The sequence below is a fragment of the Gopherus flavomarginatus genome, chromosome 1, assembly GCF_025201925.1.
Source record: "Gopherus flavomarginatus isolate rGopFla2 chromosome 1, rGopFla2.mat.asm, whole genome shotgun sequence".
Classification (NCBI taxonomy): Eukaryota; Metazoa; Chordata; order Testudines; family Testudinidae; genus Gopherus; species Gopherus flavomarginatus.
Window position 1 is genome coordinate 147,655,427 of NC_066617.1, and position 19,572 is coordinate 147,674,998.

At 45.3% G+C, this 19,572-nt stretch overlaps 2 protein-coding genes across 3 annotated transcripts in view; both read right to left on the reverse strand.

Annotated features, from left to right (window-relative positions):
* YBX3 (Y-box binding protein 3) overlaps positions 1-8,744 on the reverse strand; it is a 50,525-nt gene extending 41,781 nt beyond the window's left edge. Inside the window, exons 1-2 of one of the 2 annotated variants that reach the window (XM_050944321.1) lie at positions 8,396-8,744; positions 2,216-2,279 (exon numbers count right to left, since the gene is read on the reverse strand). In XM_050944321.1, the coding sequence (XP_050800278.1) occupies positions 2,216-2,279; positions 8,396-8,618 (287 nt within the window). In that variant the 5' untranslated portion in view covers positions 8,619-8,744. The remainder of the gene's footprint in view (positions 1-2,215; positions 2,280-8,395) is intronic. The other variant, XM_050944331.1, reaches the window with a different exon arrangement.
* Positions 1-19,572, reverse strand: part of LOC127046810 (uncharacterized) — a 278,001-nt gene that overhangs the window by 160,833 nt on the left and 97,596 nt on the right. The gene's annotated exons all lie outside the window — the stretch shown is intronic.

The window sequence follows — 19,572 nt, forward strand, 5'->3', positions numbered from 1 at the left end:
ACTGAAGCTCCCAGTACGTTATCTCACAGGTCAAGTGAGACTGTCAACAGGACTGTGCACAGCTGTTAACATAGCTCCCCTTACACTGGAACCCAAAACATCCCAGGAGAGGTGTGACTAGGAATACTCACTGGGAGGGGGAGAGCTACGCATGAAATAAAGGAACCAAAAAAAAAAAATTTACTAGGTTATCTAGACAATCCTCCACCCAGTATAGGATTCTGCTTGTGATATAGGATGATATATCTGAGAAAACTCACATCCAGTGCACGCACACAGATGCAGAAGCTAGGAACTCTTAAATACTCCAAAAGAATTTCAGTCTCACTCTACTGTTTACAGTGGCTTGTGAAAAAGGTGCTAGATTGACAGTCAAGAAATCTGAGGGATTTTGCCCTTCTCCCAAATATGCTCCTCTTGATTTAGGAAGATAGAACTGTATAAGAATATAAACCTTTTTATATCCAGGCATAAATGTCAATCACCAAAAGGGGTTAGAAACCTCCCCTGTAAGTTGGTTGTTCCATAATTGGCTACTGTATGGTCTATGCATGTGGCATTGGCTACTGTCAGAGTCAGGATACTGAACTAGAAGCACCATTGGGTGTAATCTCTTTGTTCCCAGGAAGCAAGGGAAGTCTCTATGGCCTATTCAACCGTTTGGCTTCCCTGCTGGGACTGATAACGGGTGGATCAGAGAAAGTAGGGGAAGACAGTAAGTGTGCAAATTTTGATAATGGTTTTATTGTGCGGAGACTTCTCCCACTAGACTGAGAGCCAGAATATGCATTTCACTGAGAGAGCATACACCTCTCTCTCATTATAACGTGTCCTGATGAAACATGAATTCAGATATAATGCGGTAAAGCAGCGCTCCGGGGGGGCAGGGCTGCGCACTCCAGCAGATCAAAGCAAGTTCAATATAACGCTGTTTCACCTATAACGTGGTAACATTTTTTGGCTCCCGAGGACAGTATTTTATCGAGGTAGAGGTGTAACTGGAAAGAATCACTACCTCAGAGGGCTGAAGTAAAACGAATGCCCTACAGATAGAAGGCTTGATGTTATTTTCCTTAACTCCAAGCCATTCATTACCTGCCTGATCCTGCACGATCTTGGAAACTGTGCTTTAGAAGGGGATATGGAGCTCTCTCAACATGAATCAGATCCCTTCTCCCCATCCCCAATATGAGTGCCTTATATGAGGGGGAGCCAGCCTCAATGAGCTGTGGTTGCACTGAAAGGTTCCATACCCCGGTTCTCTAATTCATCAGACATCGAGTCCGCCACAATACAGTGCTGTATTGGAAATGATTTCTATGATGTAGAAGACTTTATCCCCCGTCTCTGATCTCCTTCAGTTATCAAACTCCCTAAACTGAGGCCTGTCTGGATTCTTTTGCTATATCCATTTTCTGGCAGAGGATTTTTTTTAAAGTTTGAAAACTATTTAAAAAATAAAAAAATTAATAAGCAAGTTTCTGTAGCTTGTCAACTGTAAGTTTATCATAGCGTTTTCATGAGCAAGCCACATACTACTAGTTTTTAGCTCTCCCATTTTTTGCTTGAAGTCACTTAGAAACGGTTTAGTTACCCACATGAGTGGGTGGTAAGATGCCCTTGAGGGTGGACTTAGAGTACAAGATGCAGTTTCTTAAAATTCAGTGTGGGAGTGTAGAGCTAAAATTTTGGTTTGACCTATTACAGAGAGAGGGACTATTTCCAAAATTCAGATGTGGATATAGACTTGAGTTTTGGAATACCCCGTAACGTCTGCATGTTCAAGTCTGTGCCCAGCTATAACTATAAAACACTGAACTGTGGATTTTTAGTGAAGATTGTAATTGCCATGTTTGGACAGAAAGTAAGAACACTTTTACCAAAACTTTCTCCAAAGCTCAAATCTGTTCCCCACACATACACCCCCACCCCCACCCACGTTTGGAAAGGTTCAATAATTCCCTCCCACATCCACCTATTACCTGATTTTAACTCAGACCCTTAATGGTTATCAGGCTGTCAGAGCTAAAGTGCAGCATCAGAGGCCAACCCTGTGATATTTTGAGCCCAACCAGAAACAGGAAATACCAGAAATCTCAGAAAACCTCTCTTCCTGTGAGATTTCTAGCCTGATTTTGAAAGCTCAGGAGTTAATAGATCCATTAAGCACGTGAACTGCGGTGCTGCACAAATTTATCAATAACAACAAACGTACCTGTTGATAAAGCCATATCCGTTTCTGACATTGAACCACTTGACAGTGCCAAGAACTTTAGTGGCTGAAAATTAAAAGTAAATTAATATCAGTCACCCTCTAGTAACTCACATCTAGTAACTTCCTGCATAAAACGCAACAGGTGTGTGTTCCCCTTCCTTTATACCTGAAAATACCATACTGAGTTATTTAGGACAGGCCAACATATAGCATAGCCTTATTAAAGTCAAAGAAAGGCTCCCTTGTAATACTTCGCACTTACATAGCACTTTTTTTAGTTTATCAGTTTATTTTACCCAGGTGGGGACAAATGAATAGTCCCGTTTCACAGATGTGGAATGGAGACTGAGGGTAAGCAATTTATCTGAAGCAGTGGCCCACAATGTGTTACCTGGACTGCAAGGTCCAGGTGGCAGGGCAGCGACAGCTCGGACTCTGATCCTAGACCCCTGCCACGTGACTGCCCCAGACTGGGGGTGGACCGCTGCCCCAGCCCCTGGAACTTGCAGGGGTAACCTGGACCCCTCCGCTCCGTGCAGCAGGGAACCTGGTAGTACCTTTAGCATGCAGCTGAGCTGGTTTGCAGCTGTGTGCTAATTGGGCCGCATGCAGCCCGTGGGCTGAGAACCGCTGACCTGAAGTCACATAGCAAGTCAGTGGCAGAGCCAAGAATGGAAACCCACTTTTTCTGATTTCCATCCCTATTCTCTCACCACTAGGTCACATCTGTCACTTCCAGGCTATCTTTCCCACTTCTACAATCCAGCTGCTGCCTACTGATCCCCATGTGCAATTCCTAGCTTGAGAATGGGCTGTGGCAAGATGCAGGACATACAAGCCGAGAATCCAGCTGCCAGACTGGGGCACCACTTAGTTGTGTTTAACTCTAGTATCCAGCTACCAAAAAGCAAAACACAGCAGGAGTGCCTGCTTAGGACAACTAGAAGTAGACAGAAAAATACCACAGAGAACGTCATGCTGCATCATCTGGAGTGTGGGTGACAGGCATGATGTGACCAGGCAGATCTTTTCTGGTATCACTGGAGCAGGGGGGATTTTACCACTTTCCCTAAGGAGATTATACCACAGTCTGATAGTTCTTACTGTTAGGAAAATATTTTCTGATATCCCACTGGAAATGTTCACCCTTTGCTCTTTCACCCTGTAGCAGGGTGGACCCCAGCTCCTGCCCTGAAGGAGTGAAAACAGCCCAGGCTGAGACAAGAAGCCTGGGCTGATTGGGGAAATTAGGCTCAGCTGTGGCCATGCTCCCTATAAGAGGCTGAGAGCTGGAAGCTCTGCCTGTAGAGGGAGAAGGGCCTGTCTGCAGGGAACTAGACACAAGATACCTGAGTGGAGCAGGGCTGGGGAAAGGCAGAGGAGCTGGGGTCTCCAGCCTGGAAAGCCCCAGGTTGCAGCTTAGGATAAGGCCAACAGGTTCTGGGGGTTGCAGAGGGCAGCCCAGGAGTAGGCAAAGGCATGAGGTCCAAACCCAACCTTGCCAGTGATGAGTAGGCTGATACTGCAGTCTGCCAGGATGTGGGGGCTAGATAATGACTGGCAGTAGCCTGATACTGAGGTGAGGTGGAGACGGTGGGTGGGGGTTCCCTGGGGAGGGGAGACCCTGGGAGAAAGGGGTTACTGCCAGGGGGCAGCACCCCAGATAAAGGGGCATTGGGTCCTGGGAGGAACATGGGGGCCAGAGGACAAGCGAATCACCAACCTGTAGAGGGTGCTCTGGGCTGGAAATCGAGCTAATTCCCTAAGAAACCAGCAGGAGGCGTTGCAGGGGTGAGTCTGCACATCTACACACCCCTTTATCCCTAATTACAGAGCCTCTTGGTTTTCCCTGAGGAAGTTTTTTTCTTATACAAACTCTTACATTTTATGGATACAGATATCCCACTCCTGGGCCAATTCTTCCTTTCTTTCTAGAAAATCAAAAGACTACATTAGTCAAACAGGGAACCTCTAAACAGAGGGCCTGAGTCTCATCTATTGGTCTCTGATGTTTTCCTCCTCTTCTGTTTTTTCCATGATAACTGAATCCCACAGTTACTGAGAACTCAGCATGATCTTGAGCCCTAAAATTCCACAGCTCTTGACTTGAAACATTCTGACAACAGTCCCCAACCACCGTATTTCACATGTTCCTCCAAGATAGTATAATAGGGTCCAAGTTTCACCAGGTCCTATAGCATGGGATGTTCCCCTAACCAAATATGTGTCTGCATATTATATCTGGAAAAAACATGTTAAAATAGTAACTGACTTTCTTGAATTTTTAAAGGATAAAATTCACTTTGAAATTTCATTTCTAACATTTAACTTATTTTTGACTATACCTGCTTCAAAGAACAAGGAAAAGAAAGGGAGCTGGACAGAGAATTGCCCAAAACCCTTAACTAGAATGATAGGAACACAGATATTACCAAACTAGATCAGAGCAGGGGTCCATCAATATCCAGGCCTCCACCACATCCTGTGGCCAAAGCCAGTACTTCATGCTTCAGAGGAAGGCACAAGAAACCCCAAAAGGGCAATCATAAAGGCCCTACGTGAATTGTGGGATGACTGTCAAAAAATGCAACAGAGTAATGGACAAGCCATGCAAAATTAGAATATATAATGGACATTTGCAGTTAATAATAAATTAAGTCTGTTATTTTTTGGCAATTTTCCACTCCTGCTGTCAGCTCCACACACGGCAGGGCTCCTGCTGTCAAAATTACGATGGAAGCCGAATATTGAGGAATCAGGATTTTCCAAAATATCTCAAGTTAAGTGGGGTCTTAGCAATTATGGAATAAGCTGCCACCAGCAAACACCTCTACCTAACCCTAGACAGTTAAGCATGATGGTCTACACTACTTATACATTAGACAGATTTTAAAAAAGTAACTGTGGAAGTTGTCATTATCCATACAAATGTATCTTATCCCCACTATGGAGATATCATTTCTAGGGATGAGAGTGCAGTACCCTGGCCTGTACAGTTAGTCTGCCAAAACGGGGATCAGTACAGTACAAATCATGGAGGTGATTTGTGGTATGCACGTGTCCCACTAGGAACTGAATTAAGCCAACCCTCTCATTTCAACAGGTCCATGGAAAGCTCTCAGATTGAAACCAATAATTTCCCAGGTAAGGAGGGATAGCTCAGTGGTTTGAGCATTGGCCTGCTAAACCTAGGGTTCTGAGTTCAGTCCTTGAGGGGGCCACTTAGGGATCTGGGGCAAAAATCAATACTTGGTCCTGCTAGTGAAGGCAGGAATCTGGACTTGATGACCTTTCAAGGTCCCTTCCAGTTCTAGGAGATAGATATATCTCCATTTATTTAGAAACAAGTTTCACTTTTTTCTTAATGAAGAGTCAACAATAATTGGTGGGTAATTAATTTTTCTATTTATCTATCAAATTCAGGTGGTCTCACCATGTGTTACAATATGCTTTCAGTGGCACTTAGGATACATATTTGCAAAGCCATTAACACGAAAGTTTGAGATTAACAAGATAAAAGACTTGCTCAGGAGACCATTTTCAACCAACCAACACAGTCAAAACGCTATCCTTACAGTCTGTGTCCAAAAAAAAAAAAAAAAAAAAAACACCCCACAAAACCTAGCAATAAGGCTGGTTTGCAGACAACAGCAATGTTTTGACATCATTTAAGATTTTATCATTCTTATTAGAAAAAAATTAGTAGTAAAGGCACAAGTTAACCTTTCCTGACTGGAAAGCTTACTTGTAAGTGTATTTTGAAGCTCCAATAAAAAGCTATTATACCTTATCGGCTACTTCCTCATAGTCTACCGATGGCTACTGATATGCACGGAATTGCTCTTGATGAATCAGACAGCAAGGGAAGTGGGAGAATGCACAGTCATGTTCTCCCCCTTGCATTTTGCAAGACTCCTTCCACCTTCATTTCCAAGGACATCTTTATTAATCTACTCCTGTATCTCAGTAACCATAAGACTTTGAAAGCTTCTCTTGGAAAGCCTATTCAAGTGTCTCAGTCCTTATGAGCATAAAGGCCTTTTCCCTACTAGTTAGTCTAATAGCCCTTGTTTTATTGTGTTAATCGTTTAACCATTTAACCATTAACAAAGTTCACAACACAGGTGCAGGAATCAGGGACAAGGGGAGTGCTGCAGCACCCCTATGTTTTACCTGGGGTCCCGGCAGCTGGCCACCACGTAAAACTTGTGCGTGCTGCAGCACCTCCTGAACCTATGTCAGTGCCATAGTAATGGTCCTGACTCCTAACAATATAGAACCTAATTCCACATACACTATGAAATGGTACTGCTGCAATGTTTTTAATGTGCACATTAGGCATTTAAACATTAACTAAATACCTTACTGGTAAGACTGATGCTTATCAGTTAACTTTTTAACATTTTCCATCCCTGGTGCAAACATAGCATGCAATGGTGTAGTTCCTAAAACACATTAGGGCTTTTTAAGCCATCTTACAAGCTACTCTATCCATTAGAAATTGGAATAGATAGCAGCAGTACTCCAGATAACTGCTGATATACCCCTCAGGTATCCCAGGTGTGCCTGAACCATGAAATCCAGTTGAGAAACCAAACTTGCACAAGATCAGGATCTAGGAGCACTTGTTTCGATGCATATTTGCCCGTGACAGTTTATTGCAAAAGAACCTTAATCCAATACTGCCAGAGCAACTGTACTCCAGAATGCTGATAAGCTATCCCCCAGTTAGTGCAAGTATGGATAAAATACCCCTAGAACACTGCTGACATACCTCCACACTGGATTACTGATCTACCCAAAATGGATTCAATACAGTACTACTAAAGGAAACACAGGATACTACAAAACAAAGTCTAGGAAGCTGATGACCAAGATCAGTATCCGACCCCCGCCCCCCCCACCACAAATGATCTAGCTTTAATTCCATCTACCCATTTCTCTCTCCCCGCTGCTACCACATTTAATATCCTCAAAAAGGTCTCCTGCCAGGCCAAGCTCCTGCTCCTTTCTCAGTGCTGGCCCCCCTGCACTACGATACTAGGGAATCGCCATCCTTCACCTAGGACATTCAGAAGTCCTTAAGGAATTCATTGACAAATGACAGACAACAATCTGTGTCCAAGTGTGTCAGATCATGGTGAGTTAAGTGAAACAGGAGCATGCATCCTCACAGGGTCACTTCTGATGCCGGCTGTGACTGACAGGACACTATCTTCCAGAAAGGGAGGAGGGCAACAGAAGCTACTTGTGAGAGGAAGCAGCAGATCTCCCAACACCAGAATCTTTTCCTCCTACAGTGAAACCTCCTTTACACCTGTCTGTCTCCATGAGCAAATGGATGTTGAATTTCAACTATAAATGGCAAGGTGTTGTTATCTTTTATTGGACCAATGTCTGCTGGTGAAAGACACGAGCTTTCAAACTACACAGAACTCTTCCTCAGGTCCAGGTAGCTCAAAAACTGGTCTCGCTCACCAGAAGCTGGTTCAATAAAAAATTATTACCTCACCGACTCTGCCTCTGTAATATCCTGAGACCAACATGCTGCAATAATAGGGCAAACGACTGTAGCCCCCCCGCCCCCATCTCGGACACAGGTCGAACCGTCCCCATGGCCTTTACTCCAGTCCTTGCTGACAGCGGGAGGCTTCCCAGGGAGCGGTGCGGGAGCGGCCGCGGGAAGGGCACTGCACTTCCTACAGCTTTGCTGAGAGTTGGCCCCTGGGCCCGGCGCGCGCTGCGCAGCTCAGAGGCCGACGCGCCCTGTTTACACAGAGACTTTCTACCACGTTCTCGTGAGCGCCCCCGCCGCAGCCCGGGGAGCGCGACCGCGCAGCAGCGAGGAAAGGGCCTGGTTGGCCGCGCAGCGGGGCAGGTCCCGGCCGCTTGTCCCAGGGGCGGGGCGGGGCGGACCAGTCAGCTCAGCGAGCCCCGGCAGCCGGGGCGCAGGACGCGCGCTCCCGCCCCGGACACAGCAGCAGCCGCGGGGGCCACAGGCGGGATCCCCGGCCCGCTCCACGTGCGCAGGGCGGCCCGGCCCAGCTCCCAGCCGCGGGTCTCGCCCCGGATCGCCCGGCCGGGCTCGCTCTGTGGCTGTCACCGGGCCCCGCCCGCTGCACGTGCGGAGCTGCCCGGCCCCCCAGGGTCCCGTGCGCGCGCCCCCCGGCCGGGCCTCACCCAGAACTTTCTTCTCCGTGTCCGCGGTGGGGGCCGCGCTGCTGCTGCTGTCACTGGCGGCGGGGGCCGCGTCTCCGCTGGCGCTGCCCGCCGGGGCGCTGGGGCTAGCGGGGCTCTTGGGCTTGGCGTCCTGGGCCGGGGAGGCCGGCGCGGCGGCGGCGGGGGGGCCGGTGGGCGATGGGGGGGCCGCCGCCGTGGGGCTGGTCTGCGCCGCCTCGCTCATTGCGTCTCTCCGGGGCGGTCGGTGGTGGCCGCGTGCTGGCGCGCGGCGCGTCGGGTGGGTCGGTGTCTCGCGCTGGGTCGCTCGGGCTCCGCGCTGGGTCTTACTGCCCCCAAAATGGCCCCGCCGAAGTTTTTAACACAGTCAGCGAGGGCCAGCCCCGAGCCTGGGGCGGCCTCATTAGCATTTAAAGGGGCCGCGCCGCTAGAACCACCTGGCGCCGCCTCCCTGGCGCTGGTCCGCACGGGGCAGGGAAAGTTACAGAGGAGCGAGCGAGGGAGCGAGTGCGGGAGCGCGTTCCCGTCTGATCATCATCGGGGTGTTGGGTGCTGAACTGACAGCCCGAGGGCTCGAGGACAAGACATACTGACGCACTTAGGGCCCAATTCTGCATTCGTGTACCGCCCCACGCACCCATGCAATCGGCTGGGGGTGAAGGGGCCCTGGCGTCCTGCCTTACTCACGCACCACACGTGCAAGTTGGGCCTAGTTACACTAGTGTAAATCCACTGATTTCAGTGGATTCTCTCCTGATTTGCACCAGTGGGAAACCAGATCCAGGCCAATTTCTTCTGCCAAAGGAATCTGATAAAACATAAAAACATCTGTGACTTAAATTAACTTTCACTATCTTAAAACAACAAGGAGTTGAAATCTAATCAGTGGTAAAAAGGGGGCCGGACTTTGATGTCCTACCCATGCCCCTGAGTTGTGCTGCCAAGTTTTGTAGTGTTTACAACCACATTTTCCTATGTTTTTTTAAAAAAAGTTTTTTCTTTCCTCTTGCTGTTTAAAAAACCTTCACAAACAGGGGAAACTGACTGACTACACAGGGAAAAGACTGAAACTGTGCCCAAAAGCCAAGCTTTTAAAATATAGGTGCATAAAGTTAGACTTGTGTTCATATTTATGCTCCTAACTATGTGGCCTGATTTTCAAAAATGCTGTCAACCCAGCCACTCCCTATGAGGACAATAGGAACTGCATGTGCCCCAGTTCTTCATAAAATCAACTTCTAATCCTTTAACCTTGTCTCCCAGGCTCCTGATGGCACAGACTGCAATCACTGAATAAGAATAAATAATAATTTTTATTACGTTATTCAGGGAAAGCACTGTGTGTATAGCACCCAGGGCAATGTTGATAGGAGGGTTTCTCCTCATGCTACTGTAATAACTAATAATAATAATAAATAGGTCTTTTTCTCCTGTGTTTTGCCTACTTTTCCATCTCTCCTTCCCATCCCCCTTGCTGTTCCTGTGCCAAGTGTCTCTTTCCCACTCCCTGCCCTTACCTCTTTTTCTCTCTCTTGTTGCTTCCCCATATCACTGCTTTCCTTCTCATTGCCTCTCCTCACTGCCTGCCTTCTCTTTTCCTCTTCTTAACCCTTTGCTGCCCCATCTCATGTCTCCTACTGTCACTGTTTCTGTCTTCAGCTGTGAATACAATGCCATTTTCAGCACTAAAACTTTATTAGTTCAGGCCTGTGAAAAAACACACCCCTGAGCAACAAAAGTTTTAGTGCTGAAAAGTGCCAGTCTAGACAGCACTTTATCGCCGGGAGCAGCTACCACCCCTCATTTGAGGTGGTTATTTTTTTTATCAATGGGAGAGCGTTCCCCTGACAATAAGGCGTGACTACACTGCCCACGTCACAGTGCTGCCTCAGCCGCACCGTAACATGGGCAGTGTAGACATACCTTTCATTTCTCTCCTTTCCCCCTTGCTGAGCCTTCCCATCTATCTCTCCTGCCCTCCCCCCAAATCCTTATAGTATTGTCCTTGTTGCCCCTGCATCAATGCTTCTACCTCCAACTTTGCTGACCTCTTCCATCCTCATCCTTTACCCCCTCTTCGTGTCACTTCAGTCCCCATCACTTCCTCCTTACTGCTCTGCCACCTGGGCCATGTCTACACTAAATTAACTATTTTGATATGCAAATGATCTCAGGCTTCAGAGTTAATGCATCATTAAATATTACAGAGTTAAGTCAACTTAAGTTTTGTTGACGATCATAAGTCACTTTAATAACATCAGTAGAGCACGTCCACACAACACTCCTTGTGTTGGCTGACCACGTCCAGAATCGTTGCTCATGTATCGAAATTCCTATGGCTTGTGCAAAGCTGCAACTGCACAGCCTCCTCTCCCCATATACTCAGCAGATCCAACAGCTTCAGTGTGCTCCACTCAGGATTGCATCTGCTGCAGAAAGCCAGTATGATCAACTGGAAAGATGCTATGTGAACTACTCAGGCCAAGCAAACAGGAAGAGGAATTTCAAAAATTCCTGGACCTTTAAATGGTGGAGGGGCACATACCTGTATAACTTGTGGGCAGCAGAGTTTAAGCTGCTGACCAGAGCTATCATGATGAACACTGTGGGATGCCTCCTGGAGGCCAATTAGGGCAACATAACCAAGTGAGGTATCGACACTGACGCTACATCACTCTAACTATGTCGCAAAAAGCTCTATGCCGCTCATCAAGGTGATTTTATTATGTTGGCTTAGCAGGAGAGTGACATCGGTGAGAGAAGTATGTACACTTCCACTGTTTTGTAGACAAAAGCTGACTTTTCTCGACAAAACAATGTAGTGTAGACAAGGTCCTAGTGTCTCCCCTTCCCTTCATTATCCCCTTCTTATGTCTCTCCTTCCCCAGGAGGTAGAAGTGTGAACCTACATCTACTTTGACCCTGCTGCCACCTGTCCCCTGATATCCAGCTGCTAACCTATCCCAGATGTGAGCTATTCAGGCCCTCTACTGCTTTCTGCACATCAAGGCCTGAACTACTGGGAATGTGATTCTTGGCCTATATACCTGTTATTCCCATCTGATGTCCAGCTACATCTCAACTCACTGAGAACTCTGCCAAACAGACAGTTAATTTCTTTTAAGAGCATTCCCTGCTGAAGAGTACCAAGGTACTGATAACATGCCTCTGTTCTAAGATGAGGCACACTCTGCCAGTGAGCACTTTGGTACTGGTTTGAACTATGCAAAATCATGTATTATTGAAACTTTTTGTGAACCTTGAAGAAGCCTTTGGACTTCACAGGTGTCAGAGCGGGGGAAAATGTAACAGTGCCCTTTCCTCGATCACAAACCAAATCCACAATACCAAAGTTTCTGCTAAAATGATCAATAGTGAACTATTTTGATATGCAAATGATCTCTAACTCTGAAGCCTATGCATCATTAAATATTAGAGTTATTGCTGACCACTCAGACATCAATGTTCCAGCTCACATCTGGAGTCTATCTACAAATTTCAGTAACATATTGTTTTTGCCCTTTTCTAAATCATGAAGATAGTGATTATTACAATTGTCTCCATTGTGTTAGGCTTCGAACACACCAATAACAAAAAGATGATCTCTGCTCCAAAGAGCTTACAACTCCCCTCGACACTGTACTTGGCAGATTATATTATAATTATGTTATAGCCCTTTGCAATTTTCAATCCATATGAGTATTCACATCCAAGCCAGTTTGTATTAATTTTGAGTGTAAGATTTTGTGACACTGAATCAAATGCTGTATTAAAATCCAAACCTGTTGCTACTGGTTTCCGTCCTTCCATTAATTGTGCGGTTTTGTCTAAAAAAAATAACTTACTCAGATCAGTCCAGGAAAATCTGCAGTTATAAGCCCTGCTGTTCATGGCTTTTATGTTCTTCTCTAAAAATGTTTCCTCTTAATATTTGTCAAATTATTTTAATAGGGAAATAAGAGTATCAGGGAAGTGATTGCCAGCGTGATTCTTCTTCCCTTTCTTGAAGATTGGTACATTTCCTTTTCACCAGTCTTCCATGACTTGTCAAAAACAATGACTTGCGCTACAGAAAATTCATTTAGTAGATTCACAGACTAAGGTCAGAAGGGACCATTATGGTCATCTAGTCTGACCTGCACAATGTAGGCCACAGAATCTCACCCACCCACTCCTGTAATAAACCCCTAACCTATGTCTGAGTTATTGAAGTCCTCAAATTGTGGTTTAAAGACCTCAAGGTGCAGAGAATCCTCCAGCAAGTGACCTGTGCCCCATGCTGCAGAGGAAGGCGAAAAACCTCCAAGGCCTCTGCCAATCATTTCCTAACTCCCTTAATAAATTATGATACATATTTGTGGGGGCTGATGTCTGTAGCTTTATATTTCCAAGCAGTCTTCTTCCTAGTTTTTAATGAATAACTGTTTTATTGAGGTTTTCCTCATTGTCAATTTTGTAATTTTTTCTTTATTCTTCTTGCTGAAGATTAATTTTTAAAAATAAGTTTGTCATCTTAGGTATATCCAAGTCATTAATTTCATGCCTCTCTATATTCATAGTAGACCTAAATTGCCAATAGTACATCAGTTGCTTTCCTCTAATATTATAGGTGATGCAGTTAAGGTTGCCAGATACTTCCCATTATAAAACCCTGTATTCAATTGCTTATAACTTGGCCGGACTTTAACAATTTGGGCTGAAATTTTACATGCTGGGTGTCTGAATATTTCTCGAAAGTTTTAGCAAAAATTGTTGAGGTGTTTCCAAGAGTGAGATTAGAGGGAGATGTGTGTTTTCTTCAAATTAATGAATTGGTTGTAAGAATTTATTTTAGAAGCTCTAGTGCTTCCATGGTTTGGAGCAGGGACTTGAAATTTGGCAGGGGAAAGTCATCCTAGAGTCAAGGGAAGTTACTTTAGCGGGTTGGGAGGGGCAGGAAGTTGGCCAAGTTACGAGCCTTTGACAAATCAGTTTGTATGTGCTCAGTAGAGACTTGTTAGAATTTGACTGTTAAATTCTCTTACAATTCCATCTGTATGAAGCATGCTTCAGCCCCTCTCAGTTCCTACCAGCTGCCTAGACTGTATAGGTGCCAACCCTACAAAGCAACCTCCAGTCCAGGGCTCTGAGCAGGACTTTCCTTGCATTTGGCTACTCTGTGCTACTGTTGCACCAGCCACCAAAATTTAGGGCAGGCCAAAAAAATCTCTCCTTTGCTCTCAAGGTTCCCCCTGCTGGTGCTGAGGCAGTGAGAAGAAGGAGGAAGCAGCCTGATTTAGAATGAAGTGGGGCAAGGGGTGGGGCAGGAAGGAATATGGGGAAAAGGGGTTGCAGGAACCAAAGAGTGGAGAAAAGCAGAGGAGATGGGGGATTCAGGGAGAGCGTTAGCCACAAGGGGGTTGGGGAAAAACAATGGGAAACAGAAGGCAGTAGAGTGAGAAAGGTACAGGAATAGGTAAGAGGTGGGGGGAGGGATAGCTCAGGGGTTTGAGCATTGGCCTACTAAACCCAGGGTTGTGAGTTCAATCCCTGAGGGGGCCATTAAGGGAACTGGGGTAAAAATCTGGGGATTGGTCCTGCTTGGAGCAGGGGGTTGGACTAGATGACCTCCTGAGGTCCCTTCCAACCCTAATAGTCTATGATTCTATGTCTATGATAGGTGGATAGAAGGCACAGAGAGGGGAAGGGTTTTATATAGGGAGGCACAAATAAGGGGAAGGGGGCAGGAGCCAGGGGATAGATGGGCAGAGTGGGAGGTGGGCAGGAGCTGGAGGGAGGTAGGGAGGATAGGAGGAGAAAGGAACAGAGACTGTTTTGGAAGGGGGTGGAGGCAGAAGAGTAAATTTTAAGTCCTTGGGAGGCATGAACCATCTTCTTTTTCTGCATTTGTACATTAACTAGCACAACAGGGTCCTGGTCTATGACTGGCTCTTAGATGCTACAGAAATACAAATTATTAATAATATATTACCACTACAGCATACTCCCCTCCAGAACCTGGAATTGAACCCAAGGAGTGCTGAGCATCTACCTTCCTCTGCAGTCAGTAAATAGGTGTGAAACCCACTGGCAAAATGTATTGATCCACATACACAGCCTACTACTGCTACCAGTTACCTCAAGTAGCGGAGCTCTGTGTCGTGGCTAAACATACAAACATTGCCGATGACCCAATTTGGGAGTTAATATCATTCCTGGTGATGAATTTCTGTTTCCCAACTTGATGTTCTGTGTTTTGGTTCGTTTGTTTCATTAAATTACATAAACCTCCCTATTTTAAAAAGAACATGAAGGTTGCAAAGTCAAATATTGGAAAGTTAGTACATGCTGGAGTTAAGGTTGTCCATGGAACCTTAATTCTTCCCCCTTGTACATATGTATTGTGATAAAGTCAGTTACGTGATCCCATACTTCTTTTCTACAGGACTCTTCCCTCATTCAGTGCAAACGATGGACAGTATTCTGGGATTTAATCAGGGTTGTATAATGAATGAAACTTTTGTATGTACTCACTTCTTGTGGAAGTTGGAAGGTGGACAGTGGATGAAGAAGGGATTTGGAGGAAGAGAAAGGATTGGCTCATGGTTAAGGCAACTGAATGCCATCCTGGGTTCTGTCTCTGTGATGCTGGGCAAGTCGCTCAGTACTGTCAACTCTCACAGGGTTGGTTGTTGGTTTTTTTTTGGGGGGGGGCATGCGTAATGGGTTTTCAGACAGGGCTGGGGCTTGTCTTGTGATGTCTCATGAAGTTCAGCCCTGCTAGAAGCCAGCAAAGTCTCTTCCCTCCACTTCCCATTCTCATGGGATGGGAGGGGAGAAGAGGATGAGGAGTCAGCAAAAAGCCCAGCAGCCTGGGAAAGGGGAGAGGGGAGTAGGGGACACAACTGCCGCCCCACCAGCCTGGGAGGGCATTGAAGAACCTTAAGAGGAGCAGAGGTGAGGCTGGATAGGGGACTGAAAGGGACTGGGGGGAAGGCTGAAGTGATGGAAGCTGAGGAGGCTGGACTGAGGGAAGGACTGGGTGGGGACAGAACCAGTAGGTGGAACCGGGGGACAGGATTAATTTCTATGCAGGGGTTGGTTGAGTGAGAGGTCTTTTAGCAGTGGCCAAAACCATCTTACCCTCTATACATTTGGGAAAGTGGGCAATGCTAGGGATGGACATGTGGAGTTCAAAAATTAAAAGACAGATAAACAAACCCAAAATAAATTTTTAAAAAATTTGATGAATTTTGGACCAATCTCATGGAGTTCTGACTCATTATTTTTGATTGTTTTGAGATTGGCAATAATGGTTGCTTAAACCAAAATGTTCACAGTTGGTCACTAATTGTGTATTTGTCATTTTCTCAGTGCCCAACATGAGACACTTGGAGCAAAATTTGCAAAGTCCTGAGTGCTCACATCTGAACCTGAAATCAATGTGAACTATGCTTTGAACATATAAGGTGCTAAGTACTCTGGAAAATCAGGGACTAGGTGTCTCAAATTGGGCATCCAAAATTAATGGACACTTAACAAGTTAGCCTTAATATTCTGGGCTAGATTCACAAAGGGACTTTAGTCTACCTCCTAGGTGCCCTACTACCAGTGGAATTCTCAGTGCTAGTTTAGGTGCCCAGGCTCTCTCTACAATGCATGGGGAGAGTTAGACTCCTAAGAAAGGGATTCTCGGAAGCCAGCAAGCCAAGTGGGGAGCTGCCTAACCTAACCAGGCAGAAATGCAAAAGAAAAGTATGGGGCTTAGGGCCCAGATCAACAAAGATCCTTTGCTGCCTAATCCCCACTTATCAGAACCTTAGACACCTGACTGACAGGCTTGAGGCAGACTACTATCTCTGCTTGGGATTCTCAGCTGGGACCCCTCTCCTGGAGATAGGTGCTTAAGCTACGTCAGCCCCTTCTCATGAATAAACAGAGAGACCCTTACCCCATTATAGCCAATTGCACAGTAGTTAGGATACTCATTTGAGATGTGGGAGACCTAGATTTTAATTCCTTCTTTGCCTGATTTGTGGAGGGACTTGAACTCAGGTCTCCTACATCCCAGGTGAGTGAATGAGTTACTGGCTGTTCTGGGGTGAATTCTCTCAATCTCTCCTGTTAGAGCTGTTCCACTTTGAATAAATAATTAAATATTAGTTGGAGCAGGCCCTCCTTACAGGTGAGGGCCATAACCACTGGGCTATAAAGTCAATCTCTTCCTCTCTTTGTACTGAGGCCTCTGAAGAGGCAGTTAGATGCCAAAGTACCTTTGTGAATCAAGCCCTCTGTGCTGCATTCATTGCCAGTAAAATGGGGATAACAATACCAGCTATTCTCACAGAAGAAGATAAATTGATGAAAGTTTGTGAGAACACAATAGCAACACACAGGAAGAAATCAATAAATTTTGGATTGTGGAAAGTTTGAATATTATGTGGTAAATAGATCCTTAGGCCATATACATTGACTAAGGATAAATAAAACAGAACCCCCTCCCCCATTCAACAAATAAAGTAGGAGTCCCATGGAGAAAATAATGTGAGCATGTAACTGAAGACTGTATCATAATGCATACAAATGGAGCGGGCACGGGGAATTAAGGTTTAGGGCAGGGGCAACCTTATGTCTGGTATTTCCCAACTTTTCAGTGCTTGATTTTGTAACCACAATGTTCTTTTTCTAAAAATTTTATGTTTGTTTTAATGTCATTATAACTCTTCTGCCAGCTGTGTCAACAGAAAAAAGGACTGGGTTCAATTATCTAGTGGTTCTGTCCAAAAACTTAATAAATAACACTGGCTTTAGCCCTTGCCCCCAGACCTGGGAAAATGAAATACCATCTCCTCTCTGCCCCTACTCCCCACCCCAAGCACCCTTGATAGACAATATTTCCCCTGCACAAGCACTGAGTATGTTGTACAAACAAAGAAGATTTCATTGGGGGGAAAGGGACATAGAATAAACTTGGGAAAGCCAATAATAGTTAATCAACAATATCTGTATGTATCTATTCAGATTTTAAGCATTCAACAAGGTAAAACATTCCTGCAAGAGCCACTTCCCTCCCCACACTCACTGTTTGTTATCCAAGGTTTGTGGAGTCCAGAATTTGGAAAGTTCTGTCTCCAGCCCCTAAGATAAGTGCTAGCTGGTTTGCTTCTGGTTTACCAGCTAATCCAATAGTAGTAATCACAGCTGTTATTGATTGCTGCATAAAGGGGCTCTCAGTGGAATCCTTCAGTTATACTATTGTCTTATATCATAGGTTTAGCAAAGAACCTACACCCCTCCTTTACAAAATCTTTAGAGAAGAATCAACAGCACTGAGGACCTAAACAGAATCCTTGCCATCTAGAATACACTATTATAATAAAATAACTAATTTCTTTTTTTTTTTTTCCTCTTGGTTTATTTATAGCTTCGTCCAGGCTCTCCTACCCAATCATGCCAGTCTGTAGCTTTGGTCAGGGTGACCGCTCCACCCCAGGCATAGTTGGTGTGGTTGTCTTGTCTTTCGTTATCTGACAGGGATAACAATGTTTTATTACCCTCAAACCCAAAACTTAACTGAATTTTGACCAAATTGCCCCATAACAGAAATGCAAATAAGGCCTGGCCCATTCAGTCATTTACCCTTTCCTGCCAATAGATGGCAGCAGAGAGCTCTCCCCACTGCAGTGGCTTGGTCTACCTGGAGTTCTCAAGCAGCTCTGGGCCACTTTTCACCCTGTTAAACAACAGGTGTCAGTAGTGATCCTCCTGCTCTTTAGGGCTTCAGGCCACAAGGCTTACAAATAATATACATACTTTAATTTGTCTTCAATCATTTGGTTAAGATACATATCTATGCTTGAGATGAGTTTACCAACTTCTTGGAAAGTACAGGTGGGACTGCCACCTGAAAATCTAGCATCCCAAAGACATTGACAGAGATATGTAGAATGACTGTTGGCCCTACTACAAGGAGACATCTAAAGATAAGTAGGAACGCAGGTGAAGCTTGGGAAAAGAAGGGACTGGAGGAGCAAAACTCTCACTTTTGTATATGAAACCATCAAAATTTGCCAGGTTCAAATAGAAAAGAGTTTCATACAAACTTGAAATGTCTAACAAATTTCTAAGGATGAAAACCCAAAGTCGTGCACACATTGAACATCCTACCACTGGTTCATCCCAAGCAGCAGGTTTCATGCCACACTAGTAGGGAGTTCCTCCTTCTACAGCAGCCTCAAATCATGACATTCCTTACCAGTAAACACTGGGTATTAATTAGGTAGAGCTAGCTGACAGTCTGCCTGTAAACTCTTCTCTGTTTTCTTCTTCTTTAAAAAAAAAATCATATTCTTAACAGCTTCTTCTTTCTGCTGACTCATGTGTGCCCCCTTCTTTCTGTCTATTGCTCCGTTCTCCCCCCCTCCCCGCCCCTTTACCTCCTTGCTCTCTACTTTATCTGTTGCTTTCCCCTTCACAGAGTCTGCTCCTGCAGAGTCTGTTTTGTGCTAGGTTTATAGCAGGGCAACAGATTCCATAGTGAAATTGACTGGCTTTGGTTATTTTCACTTCACAGCCCTCAGAGTTCATCTCCTCCATTCTCCTACTGCACAGGGAGGTAAGTGAAGGTACCTACGGCGGTCAATTTCACATCAAAGTCTATTGCTGTGTTGTCCACCCCACATTAAGGAGACTCTGCAGGGGCAGCTATGCAGGGAGCAAAGGAGAGCAAACTGGTGGGAAGTGAAGGCTTGAGGGGACTGAGTGTTAGGCTCTAACATGAGACACTCCCACTTTACGGGAAGACTTGGGAGACAGACACATCCAGCTTTCTAAAGGAGCCAAGCAGGCCTTCAAGTACCATGGTGATGGCGTCAGTGTGGCCAACTCTCACCATTTTATTGTGAGTCTCTCTACATTTGCTGTTTTTCTTAAAGCCAAAGGCAAACTAAAATTAGGTCAATTAAGGGTCATAGCAGAGAAGCTATTCAGCATGAGCTCTCAGTGCCATACTATGGCAAAAAGGGCTAATGCAGTCCTTGGGTGTATCAAGAGTGGAGTAGTGAGTAGTGATTTTAACTCTGTATACAGCATTGATGAGACTGACACTGAAATATATACTGTGGACAGTTCTGGTATCCACATTTTTAAAAAATGATGTTGCAAAATTGGAGAGGATGGAGAGAAGAGCAATACAAATTATT